The sequence below is a fragment of the Musa acuminata genome, chromosome BXJ3-2 (genome assembly GCF_036884655.1).
Source record: "Musa acuminata AAA Group cultivar baxijiao chromosome BXJ3-2, Cavendish_Baxijiao_AAA, whole genome shotgun sequence".
Classification (NCBI taxonomy): Eukaryota; Viridiplantae; Streptophyta; class Magnoliopsida; order Zingiberales; family Musaceae; genus Musa; species Musa acuminata.
The window spans coordinates 22,119,327-22,144,635 of record NC_088350.1 but is presented as its reverse complement, the minus strand read 5'-3'; the positions used below and the strand labels follow the sequence as shown (position 1 = coordinate 22,144,635).

General features: G+C 35.7%; 2 protein-coding genes across 4 annotated transcripts; both read left to right on the top strand.

The window, feature by feature from the left end:
- Positions 1-4,390: 4,390 nt before the first annotated feature.
- On the top strand, positions 4,391-7,476 carry LOC135631192 (uncharacterized). 3 transcript variants are annotated; one of them, XM_065138662.1, is made up of 5 exons: positions 4,392-4,672; positions 4,988-5,103; positions 5,197-6,648; positions 6,912-6,942; positions 7,057-7,476. In XM_065138662.1, the coding sequence occupies exons 3-5, from the start codon at positions 5,274-5,276 to the stop codon at positions 7,268-7,270; spliced, it is 1,620 nt and encodes a 539-aa protein (XP_064994734.1). In that variant the 5' UTR covers positions 4,392-4,672; positions 4,988-5,103; positions 5,197-5,273; the 3' UTR covers positions 7,271-7,476. The 3 variants fall into 3 exon arrangements, with proteins under 3 accessions (XP_064994733.1, XP_064994734.1, XP_064994732.1); XM_065138661.1 differs by lacking the exon at positions 4,988-5,103 and having other exon boundaries at positions 4,391-4,672; positions 7,075-7,476; XM_065138660.1 differs by lacking the exon at positions 4,988-5,103 and having other exon boundaries at positions 4,393-4,672.
- Positions 7,477-8,490: 1,014 nt separating this feature from the next.
- On the top strand, positions 8,491-24,470 carry LOC135631818 (protein translocase subunit SECA1, chloroplastic-like). The gene is made up of 20 exons (XM_065139775.1): positions 8,491-9,019; positions 9,737-9,809; positions 11,205-11,411; positions 12,037-12,140; positions 12,302-12,481; positions 12,628-12,846; positions 13,666-13,779; positions 13,928-14,041; positions 17,498-17,665; positions 18,417-18,592; positions 19,085-19,151; positions 19,226-19,372; positions 20,014-20,109; positions 20,195-20,263; positions 20,917-21,018; positions 22,688-22,939; positions 23,122-23,189; positions 23,279-23,396; positions 23,777-24,016; positions 24,105-24,470. Exons 1-20 carry the CDS (start codon positions 8,642-8,644, stop codon positions 24,222-24,224), a joined length of 3,012 nt encoding a protein of 1,003 aa, XP_064995847.1. The 5' UTR covers positions 8,491-8,641; the 3' UTR covers positions 24,225-24,470.
- The last annotated feature ends 839 nt before the right edge of the window (positions 24,471-25,309 follow it).

Below are 25,309 nucleotides of genomic sequence, written 5' to 3'. Positions count from 1 at the left end.
GAAGTTTGGATTGCAAACTGACCTACAGTGAAGAGCTGAGCCAGATTTAACAGCCATTTCTTTTCAGAAAAAAGGAACAACAAAGTTGACAGTGAATTCAGGTGAATAAGAAAATAAGCATAACTAGCCAGGCTTCCTTGTAAATTAATCATGTCTATGTGTAATGTATCACTGAATGGATATTATATGATCTATAAAAAAATTCAGGAAAATCCTTCTAAAATCTGAAGAAAAAAAAACACTCCTAAGAAGAACTCTAGTTTCTGATATCTATCTAAATAAAAAATAAAATCCTAATTATCAAATTATATATAAAGAAACCCAAATCTACCCATGATAGAAAAAAAATTTCAACCAAAGTATTCCTAAATATTCTGTTTTGATAAACCAGCTCTTACCTGAATTATAGATATTACAAAAAGAAAAAATAAAATTAGTTTTTTTATTTATTTACATCTTTCTTTATTTTTTACTGTTTTAAGAGAAGAAAAAATAATTCTGCTATTCTAATTATATCATATTGTGATAATTACATACTTTCTATTGGAAATGATTAGTTATTGTTCAAAGAGGTTCTACACATAATTAAAAATAGATCTTTCCCATGAGTGTGTGTGTGTGTGTGTGTGTGTGTGAGAGAGAGAGAGAGAGAGAGAGAGAGGGAAAGGAAATTGCATGTATCAATTCCCATGAGCAACTTTTGTGCATTGTATCATAGTACTGAAAGCACATTCCATGCCATGGTTGAGTTGAGGAATGTCTTGTGTTTCTGTAGAATGGTCAATTCTTTCTCTTCTTTCAACCAGAGAGAGAGAGAGAGAGAGAGGACCACATCGAAAGGAAAGAAGAGTGCTTTCTGTAGCATGGTCATTTCTTTCTCTTCTTTCAAGAGAGAGAGAAAGAGGACCACATCAAAAGGAAAGAAGAGTGCACTTATCAGTTCTCACGAGCACCTTTTATGCACTGATTCATGGTGAAAGCACACTCCATGACATTGCTGAGCTGAGGAATGTTTTGTCCTGCTTTAACACGGCCATTTCTTTATTCTTCTCCCAACCTGGTTGATCTTTGAGAGAGAGAGAGAGAGAGAGAGAGAGAGAGAGAGGGAGAGAGAGAGAGGACCATATCAAAGGGAAAGGAAAGTGCATTTATCAATTCTCATGAGCACCTTTTATGCATTGATTCATGCAGGTAAAAGCACCCTCCATGACAAGCAAGGTTGAGCTGATTAATGTCTTTTACTGCTTTAACACAGTTATAAATATCTAATAGCAATGATTTTTATGCCTTTTTATTTTAATTTATATTTTTAACTGCAGTTCTTTAAAACTATAATTATAAATGAATCAAAGATTATAGTTCCTTAAAACCGCAATAATAGATGAAACAAATACTACAATTCTTGAATAATTATTGGAAAATTATGTGGAAATCAGTATCTCTTGCTTGAAGAATTAATAGATGAAACACATACAGTAATTCAGATTAACAAGGCAAGTATTTATTGCGCTGTGCAGGAAAAGCAGTGGATTCTCAAGAGGAGTTGTAAGGTTTAAATTGCCATCTTTTTGCTTGTTCTAAGAGTATTATCAAATAGGATAAACATGCATTCCTATTATGATTTATGGTGATGTTGAGCAGCTGAAGCAACTGACCCACTCCAAATCTGCATTCCTTTTCATGTTGATGTTGAGCAGCTGAAGCAACTGACCCACCACCATCCAAATCTGCATTCCTTTTCATGCAGATGCATGAAGGTTAGGGCTGGCATGGCTCAATTCTGGTCAGTTGGGAGTAAAAGAGCAGATGCATGAAGGTTAGGGCTGCCATGACTCAATTCTGGCTAGTTGGGAGTAGAAGAGAAGAAGAAGAAGAAGAAGAAGAAAACTATGAAGTAGTAAATGTTGACTTTTGCATTTTCATTTTTATGCAGAAGAAGAAAACTATGAAGTAGTAAATGTTGACTTTTGCATTTTCATTTTTATGCCAATTTGTATGGTTTTTAAAATATATTTTCAGAATCTTAGCAATAGAAATAAAGTCAATAGGTCAAAGTAAAAATTACTACATACTTTAGAGAAGAAGAGTTATTATGCCAGGTTGATTGATGATAAGGTAAGTAAAATTTTCATAAATATTTGATGTATTTTTTTATATTTATTAATTATATTATTTTTTATATTTTGTTAGAAAGAATATGTGATAATTATGTAATTAAATGTATCTATTTTATCTTTCTTTTTGTGAATTATGAGCTACTATTGTGGTAAGTATATCATAGTAATTTGTATACTATTGTGATAAATGTATCTATTTATGTAATTAAATAATGATAAAAATATGTGAATTATTACAATTGAATAATCATTGTAATAATTAAACTATTGCTGTGGTTGTCATTTGTAGGGGAAAAGTATCTATTACTGTACTCAGATAATCACAGTAATAGCTAAACTATTATTCTGGTTTTCATTTGCAGGGTAAAAATATCTAACTGTAGTTTAATAATCACAATAATAATTAAATTAATATTATAATTTTTATTTGTAGGATAAAAGTATCTATTATGTACTCAGATAATCTACTATTAATATGATTTTTATTTATTAGGAAAAAACATCTATTACTATGGTTGAATCATCACAAGAATATGTTCATCTTTTTATCTATGATTGTAAAAATTATAATTATATGTATTTTTTTATGGCATTCATTGTTCCATTGTCACGTGATAGAAAATTTATCAATAGTTAACGTGCGATTGCCACCTTTTCTGATAACGAGGACAATTCTACATCATCTTCTCATCCTTTATGATAAAAGAAGATGATCATAATTTTTTTTTTCTCTTTCGAAGGTATAAAAATATATATTAAACATGAAAACATATAATTTCTTGAGAACTACTCTAACCCACGTTTAGGGATATCAATTTACTAATTTAAACATCAGAGGGATCTAGTTGAAAAATCTCACTCAACCCTGATCTTTATACAGATGACATCTTCGAACTTAACACCTCAAGACTCGACATCTCGGAGCCACCTCAAGTCACTTTCACGTAACATTATGGTTTGTAACTATAGAAATATAATTTACTATTGTTAAAATATAAAAATATATAAATAAAAACCATAGCTACAAATACAATTTGTTGTAGTGTAACATGGTCATTGCCTTTTTCTCCTCCCAACCTGGTGATTTGAGAGAGAGAGAGAGAGAGAGAGAGAGAGCGAGGAAAGGGAAGTGCATTTATCAATGTCCATGAGCACACTCCATTCCATAGTTGAGCTAAGGAATGTATTGTATTGCTGCAACATGGCCATTTCCTTTTCTTCCCCCAAGCTGACTGATTTGTCTTTTCTTTTCACTCCCTTTATATCTCATCCTTTATGTAAAGAGGTCAATCCACCGTCATCTCCAGCGGAAAGCAGGCCAACGAGACCCTGCTTTCGACTCCTCGTTCTTATCACCACCTCAACCATCCTCCCTACCTTTTTTTTTCTCCCATTGTTTTGCCTTCTCTAATCTCCATCCACCCTCCTCCCCTCAACAACCACAAGATTAGATTCATGCATAATTGTCCCTGGAGCTTCTAATGCATCACCATGAACAAAAGCTTTTCGCCAACATTCTATGTTCATCGGAATCTAACAGATGGTGCTGATCATATCCAGTGTTGTCTTCCTGTGGAACACAAAAGGCATGCGTCAGTGGCACGCTCCTAAGAGACCTTTCCACTTCACCGATCATGCTCTTGTTGGATTTCCACCCATGCAGATCTCATGAGCTCCATCTTAAAGCGAAAGGGATAGAAATGGAGTAGGATACATGATCCAAAATGCACACATTTTGCTAGTCCACAGGGCCAACTTGTCCTCCTCCAAAACTGCAGGCAGGCACATGCAGAATCCATTCCTTGGTCATCTGGTCCGACAAATCATCATCCACCCAAGTATTTTAGCAACTTTTTATTTCCCATCAACAGTGTCAATAGTTTTTGATGACTCAGATTTGGATCATCCATCCCACGGAAGATTGGAGCCACTTTGACAGATTTTATTTTTTCCTCCAAAAGCAAAGGAAACTAAATTTTACTAAATAGAACGAAAAAGTAAACGTTTGTTCGTATCAAATGGGTATATGGATTATGTAATGGGATGCTTGGACATATAAACAAGCAAAACTTTGACCACTGTGGTGGAAGAACTGGAAAGAGTTTTGTGTGAATAAATGAATAGGGAAGAGGAACTAAAAGAATCATTCCTTGGGAGAGGTGGACACAGTGACATCAATCTTTTCCTGCCCCACTGTTGTCATAGTATATGTGCCATGGTTTCCCAGTGGTTTTTCACCTTTGCCAGTGTTTCTAGCTCTCTCTCTCTGACTCACTCTCTGCTGCCTGCTTTTGGCTTTATCACACACACCCTTCACCTTTTCTTCCCGTCTTCAGCTTTTTCCTTCCCCACAACACACTCTCCCCACCTCAGTTTGGCCCTCCCTCAGCTCCCTTCTCATGATGCACTATTCAACCCCATTTCATGCAGAGATCAGCTAGAAAAAGGGGAAAGGAATCATTCTCCTCCTCCAAATTCCCTAATGGCTAGTGGTTTTCTAGCTTGGAGCTTCCTCTTCACCAGCATCCTAGGACTTCACACTGTTTGCTCTTCAGGTGAGTACCCCTCTCAGTCTCCTCCCTTTCTCTCTTTCAGTATCTTCAATATCCAGTTCTTTTGTGCAAGACACAAACTGCAAGTTAAGCTGCTCATTAGCCATAGCTCACAGTCTTTAACGATTTCAAGTGTAGATGCATACTGAGAAAAGACAGATTCTTCTCTCTATTGGGTCCAAGAGTATGTATGTTCTAGTTAGAAAGGGAAGTTAAGTAGCATTTGTAAGATTGGCTGACAGTCTCTAGGAGTTTCAAGTGTAGATGAACACTAAAAAATAACATTTGTTGAGCAGATTCTTCCCTTTTTGGGTCCAGGAATATGTGTGGACTATACTTAGGAAGGGGAAGAAAGGTGCCATTTGTAGGATTGCATGCATATCTCCTTTAGAAATCAGTCTTCAAGACTGTGCATTATTTCGATTACTGTCCTGGTGAGTGATTGGTTCTTGTTGGGTTTGCTTTAAATGTTTATGAAGAAATTTCTAGTCCCGATGAGGAACAAATTGTCCCTGTGTTTTCTTCAGGAACCTTGGTGGGGTTCTCCTATGATGCAAGGGAAGAGAATACTGCCCCTTTGTTGCCCGGTGTGGCACTGCTTAAGATGCTCGTGGCAAACCAAGGTGCCTATTTAGATTCAGTACCCATCACCAGCATCTCTGTCAATCTCTGTGTGAGCCAATTCGAAGTGAAGAAACTACTTGAATCGAAAACCTCAGCAACTTCATGGCCTAGAACTCACCTTATGGACACTCTCATCAAGTTAAACATCGATAGAATTATAGTAAGTAGCAATGGAGAGAGGCTCCCCTTGCTCCTTTCCACCTTGACCTCAGTCAGAGCATCTCTCAAGACTTCCAACCTTGATAGGACTCTGAGGATCACAGTCATGTTCTCCCTCGTAGACCTCAAAACTCTGCACAGGACTCATCCTAAGAGCATTCAAAGGATGATGCATGTTTTAAAGGATTGGGAGTCTCATGTAGTGGTAGAAACTGTTGTGGATGAGGATATGAACTTAGATGATGACTTTCTTCGTTCTACTATCGAGTTGGCTTCCTCTGCTTGCACTTATCTACCTTACCTTGATATCCCTATCATTCTTATTGTGAAAAGCTCTCTGATCCCTACTGGAGTCGAAATAGCTAAGTTTTCGGATAGAATGATGAAGTTCTTAAGGAGTGATGCTTTGCTTAGAAGAAGGATTGCAGGGCTGTTCATCGACATCTCCCATCTTAGGCAGTATGGAAAGAAGACATTTGGTTGGCAAGAAAAATTGATGGTCCCTTCCTTGCAAAAAGAGCTTCTCAACCATGGCCGAAAACTTACTGCTGTAACCAAAACCACACTGTATGATACGTTCATTCCGATAACAAATCCTGTCACAACTCCAATTACAATCCCTTCCACGAACCCAGCACCCGCAATAGTAACTGTACCTTCGACCAATCCAGTCACAGTTCTCCCCACAATTCCAACCATGTCACCAGTAAACATCCCACCTATGAATCCAGTGAGCACTCCGATCACAGTTCCTGCAACAGATCCTTTCTCAACACCAGTGACAACACCTGTAGTGCCTGTGACAAATCCTGCTACAACACCAACAACATACCCTACAAACCCTCCTGTGACCAACCCCGTGACAAGCTATCCATTTACGCCACCAGTAAGCACACCTTCTATATTACCACCGGTAACCGTGCCAAGCACAGTTCCCATCACACCAGCAACTTCAGGGCAGACATGGTGCGTGGCCAAGGCAGGAACCCCGGATGCAGCGCTGCAGCTTGCACTGGATTATGCTTGTGGAATTGGCAGTGCAGACTGCTCAGCAATTCAGCCAACAGGAAGCTGCTACAATCCTGATACGCTTCAGGCTCATGCTTCATATGCCTTTAACAGCTACTACCAGAAGAATCCAGTGGCATCAAGTTGTGATTTTGCAGGAACAGCCATGCTTGTCAATGCTAATCCAAGTAAGACTTATTTATTTTTGTATACTATCATTGAGATGTAATTGAAGGACCATAACATATTAGATCAGCCAACCTTCATTTCTTTATGGAAGTAACTAGTTTAAGGTATTTAAAGGACTACAACATTGATAGAAAGATCAACCAACCTTTGTTTATTTTCAAAGTAGCTAAAAATGATGACAATCCAGGTAGCCATTTGCCTTATGTAACCGACAATGAGCTTGGAAAGTCACACTAATGCAAAGCTATGAATATTTTGGCAGGTACAGCAACTTGCATTTTTCCATCATCAAGGTATAACCTCAACCTCTTTTTTTTTTTTTTTTTTCTTTCTGATTTACATCTTTAGAATTACATGTTGTTGACCAGCAGTTCACCACACATAAATTTTCTTCATTTGATACACAGTTCTGTTCCCGGTTACAGTCCTACATCCACCGGAGCTGGCTCTACTCCCAGTTCAGGTTCATCAGTGTTGAACACGTACAACCCAACTGGTTCCAACTCGGTATTTGGTTCAGACAACCCAACAGGCACTGTCAGCAATGCGATCTCTCTTTCCGTCGGTTGGACCTTCTTACTTTTTGTGCTTACAATAGCCTGTATCAGCTGCAACATCTAGTAGCCCTCTAGTATCAGCCCTTTAGTAGCTGCAGCAGTATACATCTGATCGACGTGTAGAGATCATTCAGAAGTTTATTGTGTATAGAAACTGAGTAGTTGATTATGTATCTTAGAATTGACTACATGAGAATTTGTTGGCTTTCTGTATATTATCAAGATGTATTTTACTTCAAGCAAAGCTGAAGAACATGTCCAGTGTGAAAATGATTAGGAATGCAGTAGTGGATGGAGTACATGGAACCTACAAAAGAGAGAATTGATTCAGTTCCAAATGGACTGTCTTCTCTTAACTTTTCACCTTTGAATGAATCTAAACAACAAAGTATACGATCTCTTCAGTAATAGATTGGGAGAAACAATGTGTTGTATTGATTTAGTTCTGAGTTCCCATTGACACTTCTTCACAAGCACAACATATCAAGAATCAGCAAAAAGTGCTTCAAGATGCTTCTCCACGTAGCCAAATAGCATCTAAATCCGATGCTCAGGTACTCACTGGAAACGGAACATACTGAGGAGCTGATCCGATTACATAAAAATATTGATCTCCTGTTTTAATCCACAGTTGATGGTACCTTTATGGAAAGATTCTTCATCCCACATCCATTTCATTATTATGACAGCAGCTGTTGTTGGGCGTGGCTTATATGACAAATTTCTCACCTGGAGAATCTAGGCAAGCTCTGCAAGAACTCAATTGAACAGCCACAATTTTATACGAGCTAATTATATACTCTCCTATTCTTAGATATCTTTAATATTTTAATATTTATATTTTTAAAACTATATTTTGATCCTTATACTTATAAAAAAGTAAAATATTAAAATAAAAAAGGTTAAATATTAGAACAATGGGATTGAATATTTTATTTTCATAAAATAAAAATTTCAATATAATTTTTAAAAGTATAGGGACCAAGCTACTAAAGGTAATTAATTAAGATATAATATATAATTAACCTAATTTATACTATTAGAATATTAAAGATCAAAGTATGTATATATATATATACACAAATAAATAAATAAATAAATATATATATATATATATATTAAACTTATAATTATAGGATTAATTAGGCAAAAAGAGAACTTACAGGGGTATATACGCAAAATTTTTCCGGAGGGGTAAGAAAGGATCTTTTACGAGATCTTCCTTTTGTAGTGGTTTTATCGTAAACCTCTTCTGCGCCACAAAGACCCCTCTCTGCGTCATCTTATCCTCCTCGCACGCTTTGCTGTGGCTGCGAGAGAGCAACAACCTAGAGCAGCAGCCACCCCCCCGTCGTTTCTCCGGAGCAAAGAGAAGAAGGCGAAAAGAAGAAAAGAGAAGTGGGATTTTGATCCAATTGGATTCCACCGGGAACAGATGGCTGCCGCTTCCCTGCTTCTTTCTGTCCCCGTGGCCAAGACCGAAGGGACGCTACTCTCCGGAAGTAACCTCTTACCCGGGCCGGACCGGGTAGCCGCGTTATTTCGGCGAGGCATCCACCGCCGAGCGGCCAAGTGCCGCCCCGCTCGTCGTCGCCCTCCCGCCGCCGTGGCGTCCTTGGGAGGCCTGCTTGGCGGGATCTTTAAGGGCACCGATTCCGGCGAGGGCACCAGGCAGCGGTTTTCGGAAGCTGTCGCTCTAATCAACAGGTTGGAGCCCGAAATGTCACGCCTTTCGGACTCGGAGCTGAGGGAGAGGACGTCGCTCTTGAAGGAGCGGGCGCGGAACGATGAACCGCTCGATTCTCTTCTGCCTGTAAGCTCCTTCTTTACATCCACCAACTTGTAGAGTTTGAATCTTGCTGAAGTCATCGTTCATGATTTTATTCACTATAAAACGCATTGGGGTTTTCTTCTTCGCAGTCTTCTTGTTATTTGATGTATGGCATTCAGAAATTTAGATTAGAAATTGAGAACACAAGAGAGTTCTATTTTAATTGGGTCCATGAAGAATTTCCTCAAAATATTGGGTTCACAAAGAAATGGTTGCTCATGAAATGAGATATGCAGAAGAAGGAAAATGATGTCTAGTGTGTTTTATCTGCATCACAAGTCAAAGTGGCACTTGAGTCTTCTTAGTTACAGTTTTGTCTACCAGAAAAAAGTGCACATATTTCATTTTCTATAAGGAAAAAGACATATATTAAAAAAGACTGTGTGTATAAGTTCTGTAACCTTGCTAGTTCAAATATAGTTGCCTATTTCTAATACCTATCTTTACTTGTCCTTTGGATGTATTAGATGATTCTTTGAGAAGTCAAATGTACAATTTCCTTTTAGATCTATTAGATAGTTGTTCTGTTTATTATAAAGACCATGTTTTTCTTTGGGGTTTATTTTTCTCGCTTTATCACTTTTATGGTTTTGAATCACATCATCTCCAACCAAGGATCTAATTTTCATATATTTCTTTCTCAATCCTTCTTGGAGCACCATTTATTTTATTATTCGTTAACTTGATAGTTATTGACAGGAAGCATTTGCTGTTGTAAGAGAGGCTTCGAAGAGAGTTTTGGGTTTGCGTCCTTTTGATGTGCAATTGATAGGTATGTTTTCATGTTTTGCTATAATATTGTTTTTTGGTTCTACCTATAACCATATTTGATGGTGTAATGTGGTTTAACAGACTTCTTTCGTATGCATGTCCTTTGATGTGCTAGTGGGTTCAATAAGAGACTTCTTTATGCAAAATGAATTGCTGTGGTTTGATGCATATTTTTTCAGCATTAAAGAGTTGGATTATATGCTATGAGATCCACTCCTATTTATCAAATTAGACTCTTTTATTGGACAACTAAATATCATGTCCAAAACTAATGTATCTATGTTCTTCCAAAATGAAATCAAATAAAATGGATTCGTGTCTTAGTGAGTATTAAATGTCACCACTTCAAGGAAAATGTAGATTTTACATGTTTGTAGAGCTTCACATCTTTGTATATGTTTAAGTGCTTATAGGTCAATAGAAAGGCTCCTGGCAACCCTTTTGAATCAGAGACTTCCTGTTGGTTTGACATTTGATTGCCACATTTCTGAGAACTGATAGGTGATGCTTTCACCATTTTTCTCGTGAAAAATTTCCTTAAATTGTTGAGTTATTTGTAACTGTTAGATTACTTTTGTTCCAGCACCAATATTATTAGGCAGTGATAATTTGGAGATTTTGTAATTCTGAATATGTCTGTGGAAGGCATCTTACTCGTCTGCCTATTTGTGTCGAAGGTATGTAGTATGAATTGGGAATATTTAACGATGAAGCTTCCCACCATAATTTTATCTAAAATAAATACAATTAAACTTTGTAATGTGGAATGTGCACTCATCTGGAAGGCTCTTTTCTTGGAACTTTAAGAAGATATTTCACCTGTTGACGATAGCAGATTGGCTTCTTACATTTTTTGTATGGAAGTTTTAGGCATCAACTTGTTGGCTATAAAACAATAACAACAACAACAACAAACTGACATCCCAACTATTTGGGTTTAATCACATGGGTCTTCTACTACTATCAAGATTTGTACAAAGTTATATCATTAGCTAATCTTTATTTGTAATTTCTAAAACAAGCCTTTTCGTGCCTCCCTCTGTCTCTCTTAGCAAACTTAATACTAATTGTCTCACCTTTTCTAACTATAACATCTATAGGTCTAAATCCATTGACTATACTTATACTAACTTTTTAGTTCCTCCTTTAATTTATATACTCTATTTGATATATGTTGTGAGTAATCTACTTGATAAATGTTGGTGCTTATAGTCAATTATATGTAATTCTACACTGGTGCTGGGCAATTAGGCTGGGGAGAATTGTTCTTTGAAAAGCTGCATTGATTGACTGGACCTATTGCAATCTTAAAATGAAATTAAGCTTCTTTGATTTGAGAATGAGAATAACTTCTATTTAGGTGTGGCTTATTTTTCATATGTTTTTGCACATGTAGGTGGCATGGTTCTACACAAGGGAGAAATCGCAGAAATGCGGACTGGAGAAGGAAAAACGCTTGTGGCTGTTTTGCCAGCTTATCTGAATGCGTTAAGTGGGAAAGGAGTGCATGTTGTTACCGTGAATGATTACCTTGCAAGACGGGATTGTGAATGGGTCGGTCAAGTTCCACGATTTCTTGGACTGCAGGTTGGCCTGATCCAACGTACGTTGTGTTCTCATTTGTCAGTTCATTTTCATGATCTGATCTAATTGTCTTGCATCCATCTTCTCATTGTCTGTTCATTCTCATGATCTGATCTAATTGTCTTGTATCCATCTTGGTTCAACTTGTCATCTGAATCGTGGTGAATGGTTGATATCTGAAACTTAAGTCAGTTGAATTTTTACATGTTCTGTGGTTTTCCTTTCAATGCAAATGGTTAGACTTCTCTAAAGATATGTTTATATTTGTCTTTACACTGTACTCCAATTTTTGTTTAAACTTAAATAAGAGGAGTTCATTATCCAGGACCCATAAGATCTCAGTGAAGAATAATAAATCGTGCAAACTAGGTATGCATTCTTAGAGAGACACTCTTTCACATTTCTGAATTTGATTTGCTTCTAAAACTCCTTACCATAGGCTAATCTTATTGGATTTTTTTAATTATTTGTTTTATTGATGGTCATGGATTAACTTGCAAAGCCTACACTAAGCTCTAACCTATTTTCATTTTCTCTTCGTATGTTGAGAAATTTTTTAATAAATCTTAAAATGAAAATCTTCTATGATAAAGTTCTGTAATTCTTTTCTTCTTATTGTGAACATTTTTGTCTTGTGTTGGCAGAAAATATGACAAGTGAGCAAAGAAGAGAAAACTACTTATGTGACATTACATATGTCACAAACAGTGAGCTTGGATTTGATTATCTAAGGGACAACCTTGCAATGGTTAGATTATCATTTCTTATGCATAATTTTAGTCTTAAACTGCTGTTCTATTAATTTCAATTCCAAAGAAAGTATATTTATTGACTTAATAATTTGGGTTATCATGCTTTGCATTTGTTTAATACCTTTTTCTTGATGATGTTTTCACTTCATATTCACAGACTGTTGATGAGCTTGTCTTAAGGGATTTCAACTTTTGTGTGATTGATGAGGTTGATTCTATTCTTATTGATGAAGCAAGAACACCACTGATCATCTCAGGCCTTGCTGAAAAGCCAAGTGATCGGTACTATAAAGCAGCAAAAATTGCAGCTGCTTTTGAGCGAGATATTCATTATACAGTATGGAAAATGATCTTGATTGCCTATGAAATTTCGTTTCTTTAATATCCTGATATAGTTTTATCTTTTTAACTCATGCTCCTGGATAATTTTTGAACCAAATTTTTTATAATTTTTTATTTCTTATATTGCTTGTTCCCTTTTAGGTTGATGAAAAACAGAAAACCATTTTACTAACAGAACAAGGTTATGAGGATGCTGAAGAAATATTGGATATAAAGGATCTTTATGATCCCCGTGAACAATGGGCTTCATATGTTCTAAATGCAATTAAAGCTAAGGAACTCTTCCTTAGAGATGTCAATTATATTGTACGTGGGAAGGAAGTTCTTATTGTGGATGAGTTCACAGGCCGAGTAATGCAAGTGAGTATACTGTTCTTGTTGTTGTTGCTGAGTGGATAGTGAATTCTAATGTAACCATAAATGATTATGTCTTGTATGAAATGTGTTATAATTTTAGGCGAGATTGAAGGAACTGAAACAGGTGACCAGAACATTTTTGAGTTCTTTAGATGGTTTTCAAGTTTAGACAGCATAGATACTATGTCAACCCCATCTCTTTTCTTTGTTTATCAATGTTTATAAGAATTCTATGTACAAGTTATTCGAGTATAGGAGCATATGATGCAACAGAACTAAGTTGGAAGCACAGCTGTTGATTGTTCAACCAGGTAAATAACTGGTCCTGAGTTTCATGATCACGTCTGATATAGACTAGAGGAAATTTGTGATTTAATGTTACAAGTATCATACTAATAAGTTATTTGATTAATCATAACTATCTTTCTTTTGTTGCATGGTGTATGTAATCAAGCAAGCCTGTTGTATCGTTATTTCTGTTGGCTTCTTAAATTAATGTGGTCAAACTGCAATATTATTGCAGTTTGTTATTCAATATATGATGCAGTTAACAAAATGGATCTTTCACCATGAACATTATATTCTGAACTGATGGGGTTCTTTGTAAATATAGAATGTTTAATGTAATTCAGTTGTATCACTTCTGAATATGGTTCTTTCCTTCTGATTTACTTGTTCTCAAACACTGATTTCAGTTCACTTCTGAAATATAGTTCTCTTTCTTTATTTTTCGTATCTTCTACTTATTCTAGAAACACTCATTTTTAAATGCATTCATGGATGCATAGTCTTTAGATTTAATTCCTCTCGTGTTTTTGGCAGGGCAGACGGTGGAGTGATGGTCTTCATCAGGCAGTTGAAGCAAAAGAAGGTTTACCAATCCAGAATGAGACCATTACACTCGCATCAATTAGCTATCAGAACTTCTTTCTTCAGGTGAAACTGATATTCGTGCTCTAGGTCATTTCTTATGAAGAAAATTTTCTGATAAGACATGCTAACTGGAGAAGCTCTTATGTAGTCAAGAATGTTGGTTTTAGTTACTGCATCAAATGGGCTAACATTGGTTTTATATAATTTTTAGTTTCCCAAACTCTGTGGCATGACTGGCACTGCAGCAACTGAGAGTGCAGAGTTTGAGAGCATATACAAGCTGAAGGTTTCAATTGTTCCAACAAACAAGCCAATGATAAGAAAGGTACTGATTCACTTGCACTTTGTTTTTGCATGTAACCATCATACTGTAATTGTTACTTTCTCCTCTTCAAAGTAGTTGTCTATTGCTTGAAGCTGCAAATATGTTAGTCCACCATTTTAGTCAGAAACCTGATTGTGTAGAAGTTGGGCTACTGGCAACAGTATTCAATATGTATGTATGAGTTGGTATACAGGTTGTGTTGGTTTCTTACTTCTTTCATTATGACAATTGACAAGTCCAGCAATGAGTAGCTAGCACCAAGGTTTATATGGACTAGGCAATATTTGCTTGGTTTGTCCAGCATAGCCTGTACCACCTGATAAGCTCATCATACTGGGTTTAATGGGTAGGAAGCAGACTGGTGGTTATACCATATGATTTTTTAACTGTTGCCACAGCTGTCCTTTTTTTTTCTTTTCTTTCTTTCTTTCATGTATGCTCACTCTCCTCGTCACTTTCGCCTCCTCCTCCCCGCCTATAATTGTCATCTCCTTTGCACTGCTGTACTGCCACTGCATCCGCTGCATCTTCCTCTTCCTCCACCTCCTTCTCATACTCTGCCTCCTCCGCTGGCTCTCCTCATCTGCCTTCTCTCTTCTTCTCCTCCTCCTCATCTTCTCTACTCCCTCAATCTATGGTTTGGGCAATAACTACCCGTACTAGGCATTACTACATCAATCTATATCAGCTTCTCACTGGTCCGGTCAGGGACTGGTATCAGCACTGGGCCAAAATTTTAAACCTTGGCTAGCATCACTGTTCTTTGCTTTCTTGAGCTTTTCTAGCTCTATGCAACATGCAAGTATTAGGCATGTTGGTTGTTTCGTTAAATCAAGTCAACTTGTAACTACAAGAACATCTCTGTTTGACTTTGAAAGTTGAGCTTTATAAATTAATTGTTTGCATTATGTAAATTATTTGACATCTGATGCATGTAAAACATGTTTAAATTGCATCAGTATGCTTGATTTCTAAAGATTCACAAGTATAAGCCTTCTCAAAATCATTATAAAGTGTGCAAGAGACAGGAATGGTGATCCATTTTCAGAATGAGCAGTTGAGCACAACATTCTATTGATTTGTAGAATTGTCCTGAGTGGCAATTTCACTAGGAAAAAAGGTCATGTAGAATTATCTTCACAAGTTAAACATTGCAGTTATGTTCACATTGAGATGCTCCCCATAACTAGGACATATAGATTAATTTTCCAAATTTGGTAGCGAGGAGTGTAAAAATAGAAAAAAATTATAATTCTATGTCGCACACGCAGCACCCTGGATAGAAGTTCCTGAGATATAATGGTACAGTTTTGTACTTATGTTGTTTAGCTTGCTTGTTGTATCTTTATGTCTCTCTGTAACCTCAAGAAATATATAAGCTGCAAATCAGGAAAGGTTTGTAAAATGTCATATAGATTTTTAAAGCAACACCTTGTATCATTAGAGCAACTTAGGACAAAAAACTCATTCTTATTGCTGAATGCTGATTAATGTGGAAGTCACCTTTTTCTAATTCTTTTCAAGAAAAATATGATCTTTATATTTGCTGACTCAGCTCTCAGGTATTTAATGATGTCAATGGACCGAGATCTAGAGGAGTCCCAGGTCACTCTGGATCCAACCAAAGAATCATATGAGGAAGCCCAGACCCTACCCAATCCAATGCTTCATAGTTTATTATAATATTTTGACCTGAGCCCAACCCTTAAATCTTAATATAGGGTAGACCAGACCTGACCTAACATTAGATGACATGTTGGAAGACACTAGATGAATTGTAGATGCTTGCATCCTTCCTTAGTTGATGTGGATCTCAAATATGCACATTAAAGCGAGGAGAGAGAGAGAGAGAGAGAGAGAGAGAGAGAGAGAACCAAGGTTTGTTGTACCGATGCGTATCGCCCGATATAGGCAGTATGTACCAGTCTGACAGGATTCCAATATGTGAACCGCCCTCTATCGGGCGGTACCGGTCACTTGACCCCGTATCGAGCGATACAGGGTTTGTATCGGGCTGTAACAGTCGGATTTTCGATCGTTATCGATTAAGGGCTGAGATTGTCCTATTTCAAACGGTCAAATTGACTGTTTGAGGCTTAGAAAAATGTTTTTAAATCCTTGTCTCTCCCCTCTTTCAACTCATTTCACTCTCTCAGTCTCTTAAACTCTCTCAAACTCTTTTTTGACCGTTTAAAACTTAGAAAAAAGTTTTTAAATCCTTTTCTCTCCCCTCTTTCAATTCATTTCACTCTTTTAGTCTATTAAACTTTCCCAAACTCTTTTTCACTTACAACTCTTTCTTATTCTCACATTTTCACTTTTCTAAACTCAACAAAGATACAATTTATGGATTGGATAAATTTTAGGAGACTAATTTAGGAGGATTAAAAGGAAGAACACTCTAATCAAGAGGTATGTATTATCTTTCTAGATATTTATTGATTTATGAGATGATTAAGCCTATTCTATGTGGTGTATGACTTAATGTCTAATATGTTGTTTGATATGATTTTTATGGTAGAATAGTATTAATTAAGAAGTAATTAAGATCTTTAATGTTGTGATTAGTATGTTTAATATTGATTTTTTTTAAAATTAGACACTTAATAAGTCAAATATTTATGTTTCATACATATTAAAGATTGGAACATATGCTTGTGATGGTATAATAGGTTTATTAGGTTTTAATTAAATTTTTTAGTATTGTGATTAGTGGTTTTAATGATGATTTAATGGAAATTTGATCGATATTATGTCAATTTACATTATTTTTGCTAAAATTATACTAAATTTATATTAATTTCTAATTTAAAAATTATAATATATTTATTTTTATTTTTCAAGTATTTTTGGAGGTTGTTTTTTGATGAGGTGTATCGTCGGGATGCCTTGGTATACTATCAATATGCCTTGGTATGTATCGTACTAAGCAGGGCTCGGTACATCAATACAGACTAAAATTACAATCCTTGGAGAGAACCCCGAACTTTGTCAAATGCCAAAGTTTCAAGTCCAAAATTTAGAGTTGGACTAAGTAGGAGAAGTAGAGTTGGACAACAGCATTTTCTCACCAAAAATTGAGAGCAAATGAAACATGCATGTGGCTTTTGGGTAGATGATGAGGTTGCTTAATGTCACAGGTAGAGAGACTGGCAGGTGATTAAGTTTTACATTAGGAAACAAATTAAGTATAATCTTTACCACAAAATTTATGAGATTTGATAGGACATAAAGTATATTCATTTTGATATGTCCTGTTTTCTTGCGTTTTAATACGCGTATAATAAATAACATTCCATAATTTTATTATGACCCAACCCAATCCAATGTGTCACAGATAATGATCCATGTATTGTTTGGCTTGTTGGTCCAATAGTTAGGCCCAACACATTTGCATCTCTACAGGTACTGACGCTTTTCTTTCCTGACCTGAAAACTTTTTCTTGATCTTTTCAGGATGAGTCAGATGTTGTCTTTAGGGCAACTACAGGAAAATGGCGTGCTGTTGTGGTTGAGATATCCCGAATGCACAAGACTGGTCGGCCTGTGCTTGTTGGTACAACGAGCGTGGAGCAAAGTGATGCGCTATCAGAACAATTGCATGAAGATGGAATTCCTCATGAGGTGAGGTACTCATTGCACTGTCAAGTTTTTTTTTTTTTTACTTTTATTGTTTAGATTTATATAACACTTGTGCATTTAAGGCTCAATTTATCAAGATTTGAAAAAAAAATGTCTTCCTTGAAAGATTGCTTACAAAGTAACATGACATTAAGGACAGTGGTAGCATACCTTGGTTGGCTTTTGGATGGTCTATGACAATGTACGCATTTGTCAATGCAGAAGGATACAATATCTAAGGAGAAGATGCATTTAAATTTAATCTAAATATAGAAGACTAAACATTCATTGTTTATCCTGCTTAATGTTTCTGATATAGTTAGAATGTCTTGTCAATAACATCAATTAGAACTCTTTGGTATGAGAAAAATTAGTTTGAGACATGGCATAAGCAGTATATCCTATTGGCTGGATGAAATATCAGAAAGATTGTGTACAAAATAATTTACATGCAGATTTATAAATTGATGAATTCTTGAATGTATCTTGAAAGTCAAAACATGTTCCTGGAGTGTGCTTCTCTTTCCATATTATAAATTTTGAGTAACATGATATCCGAAACTTGATTACTTTTTGTTATGACTCATTCGCTCTTTAGTGTTTTATCATTTACTTGATCTTTTTTTTTTAATTTGATTGCTACAAAACGGAAACGAAAAAAAGTTTACTACTTTTATTCTATTAATAAAAATGAATCAACTTTATGCTTGTCTCAGCATTTCAATTCTTCTTCTGAACTGCTATTCATTTGAAGGTCCTCAACGCAAAGCCAGAAAATGTTGAGAGGGAAGCAGAAATAGTAGCACAGAGTGGACGTCTTGGTGCAGTGACAATTGCCACTAATATGGCAGGTCGTGGAACAGATATTATACTTGGAGGTAATGCTGAATTCATGGCAAGGTTAAAGCTTCGTGAGATACTTATGCCAAGGTACTTATAAATATATTTCTGGTTTGTTTAGTGTAGTTGCCAACTTAATAAAAAACTTTGAGATAAAGCATGCTTGTTATAGTAGTCCATCTTATATCAGAGGATTGTAATTTCCTCTAAATATTTTATAATATGCTTTTTTTTCTTTATGTCAGCAGATAATTATGTTTTTTTCTTTTCATGTATCTATGGTTCTGGTTCTTGTAAACATTGTTTTGATACTCGAGAATGAAAAAGTGTATTCTATTTTTATATTTGTCCTGTGCATTAGCCAGGTAACATCTTTGTTATACTAGTATATAACTTGTTAACTTGCTGGGTTCTCTTGTATGCATATTCACATCTTAGTAACTTAGTTTTTATTAGTTTGTAAGGCTGTAGTTTTTTTCAACTCTCTTTCATTCAAACTGCAAAGAGATTTAGGTGCTACTATACATTTTTAAGTAACTCTAATGTCATTGACATTGCTTTTAATCTAATGCAATTTGACAGTGTTGTCAAGCCAATTGAGGGTGTCTTTGTATCTGTGAAGAAACTTCCACCAAGAAAGACTTGGAAGGTACATTTATGAATTGAACCATTAGTGTTGGGATCTGATGAAATTTCTGAATCTCATCTCAGTGATGTTCTTAGGTGAACGAGAAATTGTTCCCTTGTGATCTCTCTAAAGAGACAATATCATTGGCCAATGATGCAGTGGAATTAGCTGTCAAATCCTGGGGGCAGAGATCATTAACTGAGCTTGAAGCAGAAGAGAGGCTCTCTTACTCATGTGAAAAGGTGTATTTCATGTGAACAATGGCACTAATGACATTGAATTTGAAATGATTTTGAGTGCTGATTTAAACTTCAGTTGAATTTAATTTAGAAATATGTGTCAAACCTTGATTTTAACAGTAATAAGTAAAAGCTGATCTAGGTTTACAACACAGAATATTACTGCAGTCCATTTGTAAATCCTAGCAATATGCAGTTTTTGAGCAAAAAGATATCTGAGGATTTGTTAGTCCAACAGAATTCTTTATTGTAACTTTCTGAGTAAAATTACATCTAGCAAGATTTATTATAACTTTTCTTTTTTCTTTAACCATTAATTAATATTATAGAATAAATTGAACCCACTTGTTTGCTGTCATATGAATATCCCTAACTAAATGAGGTTGCTGTTTACAGTACTAGATAGTAGATACAATAAATTGAATCCACTTGTTTGCTGTCACATGAATATTCCTAACTAAATGAGGTTGCTGTTTACAGTACTAAATGAGGTTGCTGTTTACAGTACTAGATAACTTTTCTTTTTTCTTTAACCATTAATTGCTGTTTACAATATTATAGAATAACCTGATGATTTGTTGGTAACATCTATTAGATACAATGCTTTTGGAAAGAGACATATAATGTTCTTGCAACCATTGCAGGGACCCACAAGAGATGAAGTTGTTGCAAGGTTAAGGGATGCGTTTATTAAGATTGTTCAAGAATACAAGGTTTATACAGATGAGGAAAGAAAAAAGGTATAGTTGTTATAATTTACTGATGATGAAATTTTAAATTTACATAAATTTTACTGGCTAATAGATGTTACCAACAAATCATCAGGCTGTGGCTGCTGGTGGGCTTCATGTGGTAGGGACAGAGCGCCATGAATCACGGAGAATTGACAATCAGGTAAAGCTAAAGAAGATATATGTAAAACAAAGAATAGACATGGCATTGGTATAAATTTTCTATTGTATTATTTTCTACTATTTCATATACAACTTGCTTTTCTCTTGCATGTTGCCTGGAGTATATTGTCCAGAGTCGTGGTGGGGTTGACATGTATGATTGGTTACAGAGTGTAAAATGATATTGATGTTTATGGACACACATTCAGGCTTCCATCAATAATTGAACTTCATATAATGCTGTTATTATGTAATGGTAATAATACACTTGCAGTGCAGTTACATATTATTTTTTCCATGTTCAGCCTAAGCTTTCATGTCTTAGTCTTGTGCTATGAATCCAGAGTGGATTTAGTAAACATGCTTTAGTCTTCAATTCTATGGTTTTTTATTGAACTATTTTAAAATCCATGAACATCTTCAGGAATTGTACCTGTGATGTTATGGCATGAGACATGAGCCAAATATGGAACTTGGGAGGTTATATCTGTTGTTTAGTTGTAGCTATTCACATACTAGTTCAGTATCAGCTGAATAAAAGCATAGAAGATTCCTTTGTCTGTTGTCTAGTCCATGTAATGTATAAGACACATCACAAATGTTGCATTTCTGGTGCTATTAATCCTTTCTGATTCACTCACTGCATTTCCATAGCTTCGTGGTCGAAGTGGACGACAAGGTGATCCTGGCGGCTCTCGGTTTTTTCTTAGCCTTGAAGATAATTTATTCCGGGTCTTTGGTGGAGACAGGATACAGGTACCATCTTCTTCTTGTTTACTGTCTAATGTCCTAGACCTTATATACTTGAATGGTTATCCCTAGCTTTAGAAAACATGGTGTTTTAACTGACATGTGAATGACCAGAACTTCTACGCTGCAATTGTACTTGAACATAATTTTCAGTTAATATGCTTTGCTACAGGTAACTTTGGTTAACAGATAACTAGTGGTGGCTGTTAGTTATGAGACACCAATGGTAGAGGAGAATAGATTTATTACTGAGCTATGTACTTGATGACTTCTTTACTAACCTTTCCAGAATTCTCCTCATCATTCTGCAAATAAGCTAAATACAGATTGCTTTTACTATTTAGTGATGGTTAATTACCGTAATCACAATGAAATAATACTTCGGTGCTGTTCTTCGTAAAGCTAAAACCATTAGATTTTCCTCAAAAATAGAATATGTTGTAGTATTTCTTCTTGTCTGATCGTGGTTTGGTACATTGCTGATGCCGAATCCTTGGAGTTGTTGTCATTCTTATCATATATTATCATTAAAATTTTCCCATTATCTATCATCCACTGAAGAGCACTAGAATCTCCCTTTATTATATTCTAGCAGGGTGTCTTGTACTTGTCATCCTAGTTGGGTAATCTCTTGGAGTCATTAGCATATTTACCATAATATCTAATCATGCTTTAGTTTTCCATAAAAATTGGTCAGCATAAATCAGAAGCCTTTGAGTTGATAAGGTTCATGGCAGATTCAACCAATGTTAAAAACAGTTTCTCGGTTTCGGCCAAATCCTCTCCCCTGAAGTTCCAAACAAGCACAACTCTGGGGGAAGAGAGAGAATCACCGTTGAGGTTCTGTTGGTCACAGTTTGAGGTCTTGCAGTCTGTAATATCTTTTTGCATATCTTTTATAGAGTATACCAAGAGAAGAAATTGATTAAGGCTTCATAGAGGAAGGTTCTTTCAAAAGCTGCTAATAAGCATTAGGTACTCATACTGTCATTGTCTATTGTTGCATTATCATTCAGTTGATTCGTTGTAGCAGTATATAGCAGAACCACATTTCAAACTCATGAAATTCCAAATATCATGCATGATCCTAGCCTACTCGTTTAGGCTCTAGATAAAGTCCATGATTAGGGCCGCGACAACAATGTCTTCTGTCACTTCTCACACCCTGTATATGATTGGACTTAGCTGATGTGCACATAAAGAGTGAATTACAGAAGCTAAGGGGAACTCTGGAAGTTAATCTGTATAGAAGAGCATGGCAAACGTAACACCCTATACATAATTCACTTATTTGTTTTTCTGACTTTTGAATCATATAAATGCATAATGCACATCAAGCAAGTCAGCCGTGTCTTCGATAAGCTGTCTATGTATATTTGAATGGACCTAGTATGCATTTTTCCTGTGTTTCTGATAGAATTATTATAGTATACTACTGTAAACTTATTGTTTCATGATAAAGTCAGTGCTGAGTTTTGATTGTCAACCTAATGGAGAAGACAATTTGACAACTAAACGTATGTCGTTATATAGGTCATTCTTACTTCTCCTTTTTAATATATTTTATGTTTTTTTCTCTTTTTCCAAGCTAATATAACTTTGCACTCCATGTAAATAATGGTTTCATTTAGAATGCATGTTAAGGGTTTAAACTTTGGTTACATGGACAATGTAGGGTTTGATGCGAGCTTTCAGGGTTGAGGATCTGCCAATTGAATCAACAATGCTAACAAAGGCACTCGATGAGGCTCAAAGGAAGGTTGAGAATTACTTCTTTGATATCAGAAAGCAGTTATTCGAGTATGATGAGGTGCTAAATAGTCAGAGAGATCGTGTTTATGCAGAAAGAAGAAGGGCCCTTATATCTGATAACCTACAGTCACTTATTATAGAATATGCTGAATTGACGATGGATGACATCTTGGAGGTAATAATTTTGAATCAAGACATAATTTTGACCCATTCTATATTAATGGTGGTTGAAGATGTGAAACTTTTAATGTCATTCCAATAGGATACATGAATGTATTGCTTTCATTATAGTTGTTCAATTATATCTTTTTTATTTTTTATAGTTATTCTAATTTTTATCTTTTCTTAAATGCTTAGGCAAATATCAGTCCTGACACCCCCAAGGAGAACTGGGATCTTGAGAAGCTGATTGCAAAAGTTCAACAGTACGTTCCTATATATGGACATGGTGTCTTTTATGTTTATGTGAATTTTTCTTTACCTACACCTGACGTACAAAATATCCAATTGGCAGATACTGCTACCTTTTGAATGATTTTACACCGGAGTTGGTAGGAAGTAAATGTCCAAGCTACGAGGATTTGCGGGAGTATCTTCGGTATCGAGGGCGTGAAGCATACTTCCAAAAGATGGTTGGTATCTTAGTTGCATCCCAAAATTTCATATATGGGAAGTCATGCATCTTTATCTAGAGCAGTCTAAGATATTATGATACGTCATACATTAGTTAAGTTCAAATATGTGCACCAAGAAAAGAACTTGCCCAACATGGATTGATTTAAGCCTTGTTGGAACATGTTTTTATTTTTCATTTTTTGTTTATGAGGCCTAAATGCCGAGCTGTCAAACTTTTCTTCAAAAAAGATTAAAAGAAACATAAGAACTCTGTTTGAAATGGCTTGTGTTGTTATTTTGGCCTATTTGACTATTGTGTAGCAGATCTATTATTTACCTGATTGTATATTTTTGCTGCTTCAAATGCTCATAATGTTTCAATTAATCCTACTTTCAGGAAATAGTGGAGAAACAGGCACCAGGGTTGATGAAAGAAGCCGAGAGGTTCCTGATCTTAACCAATATCGACAGACTATGGAAAGAGCATCTTCAAGCAATCAAATTTGTCCAACAAGCTGTTGGCTTGAGGGGATACGCACAGCGAGATCCTCTCATCGAGTACAAACTAGAAGGATACAATCTCTTCCTAGAAATGATGGCCCAAATCCGCAGAAATGTGATCTATTCTATTTACCAGGTTCTCTTTGACGACAAGCTCTGTGATGATTTTTTTCTTGTTGTTACTTTGCGGTTGTTGATTTATGCTTAATGCTATGCTGTTGCAGTTTCAACCGGTGTTGTCGAAGAGTCAACAACAAGGTGATGGTTCAACGAGGATGGATTCAAGAAGGAAGGGGGCCGATAATGATGCCAACCCCATCGGTGCAGCACAGGCAGCATCATAGATTGGTTGGTGATTCAGAAGGTACACTGTTCTTCGAAGCGACAATAAAAGCTGTGACCTTAAATCCAGTAGGAGGGGTGGGGGGATTCTCTTTGTTGTATCATAAATTGTCCAAATTAGGGGAAAGTATTTACTGTAAGGATGTTAGAAAAAAAAAAAGGTGTATTATGTAAAATCCATACTTGAATATATTGTCTCGGTTTTGACCGCTTGGGGAATTTACAGTCAATATTGAGATTGGATGAAAGATGTCTATGTCAAAGTTTCAAAATCTTTGCTCCTTGACATATTTTTTGGTTCAAAGGGTATTCAATATTTGAATTCGTTTCTTCTATCGTGTGAGAACTTTTTACTTCTTTAGTTGTCATCCCTAAACTTATCCTACACTACATTTGATGTGGCTATCTATCATTTTGCTGCTGCTGTTGGCAAACAAAACAACCAAATGCAGTACTCAAATCAGAATCAGAGAGAGAGAGTGTGTAACTCTAATTTACACTGACCATCACATACCACTTGTTAGTTTGAACTTTAAAATTTATTTAGATATTTTACCTAAAAAAAAAATTATTATATGGCTTGTACTCGATGGTGCCTCATTGTCACTTTCGTCCTTGCCTATCGTCTCCCTCCCCTCCTCTCTTTCTCGAAGGGATCGGAAGGGCATGCGACATTGACGATGAAGGTGGTGGCAAAAGAATATTTTTTTCAAAGTAATGAAAAATAATAATAAGAACTGTTTTAGGTAAAATACCAATTTTATTTCATATAAAAATAGATAAAAATATTATTAAAACTTTTATTATTAACAATTAAGATTTAAATATTTATGCTTCATTGGCACAAGCGATCATCATTAAATCCGATATATATCACAGGGAATCATTAAACCTATTGTTATAATATGTCTAATATTTTAATCTAATTAGTTCCACATCATCTATCGACCTCCATTTACAACAGCATAATACGAGGAAATCAACCAGTAAACTATTGATAGATATCATGGAATGGAATCTCCTTTTCACCATTTATGATGCAATCAGATATAATCCAATATGAATGACACAGATTAGGAATCTTAAC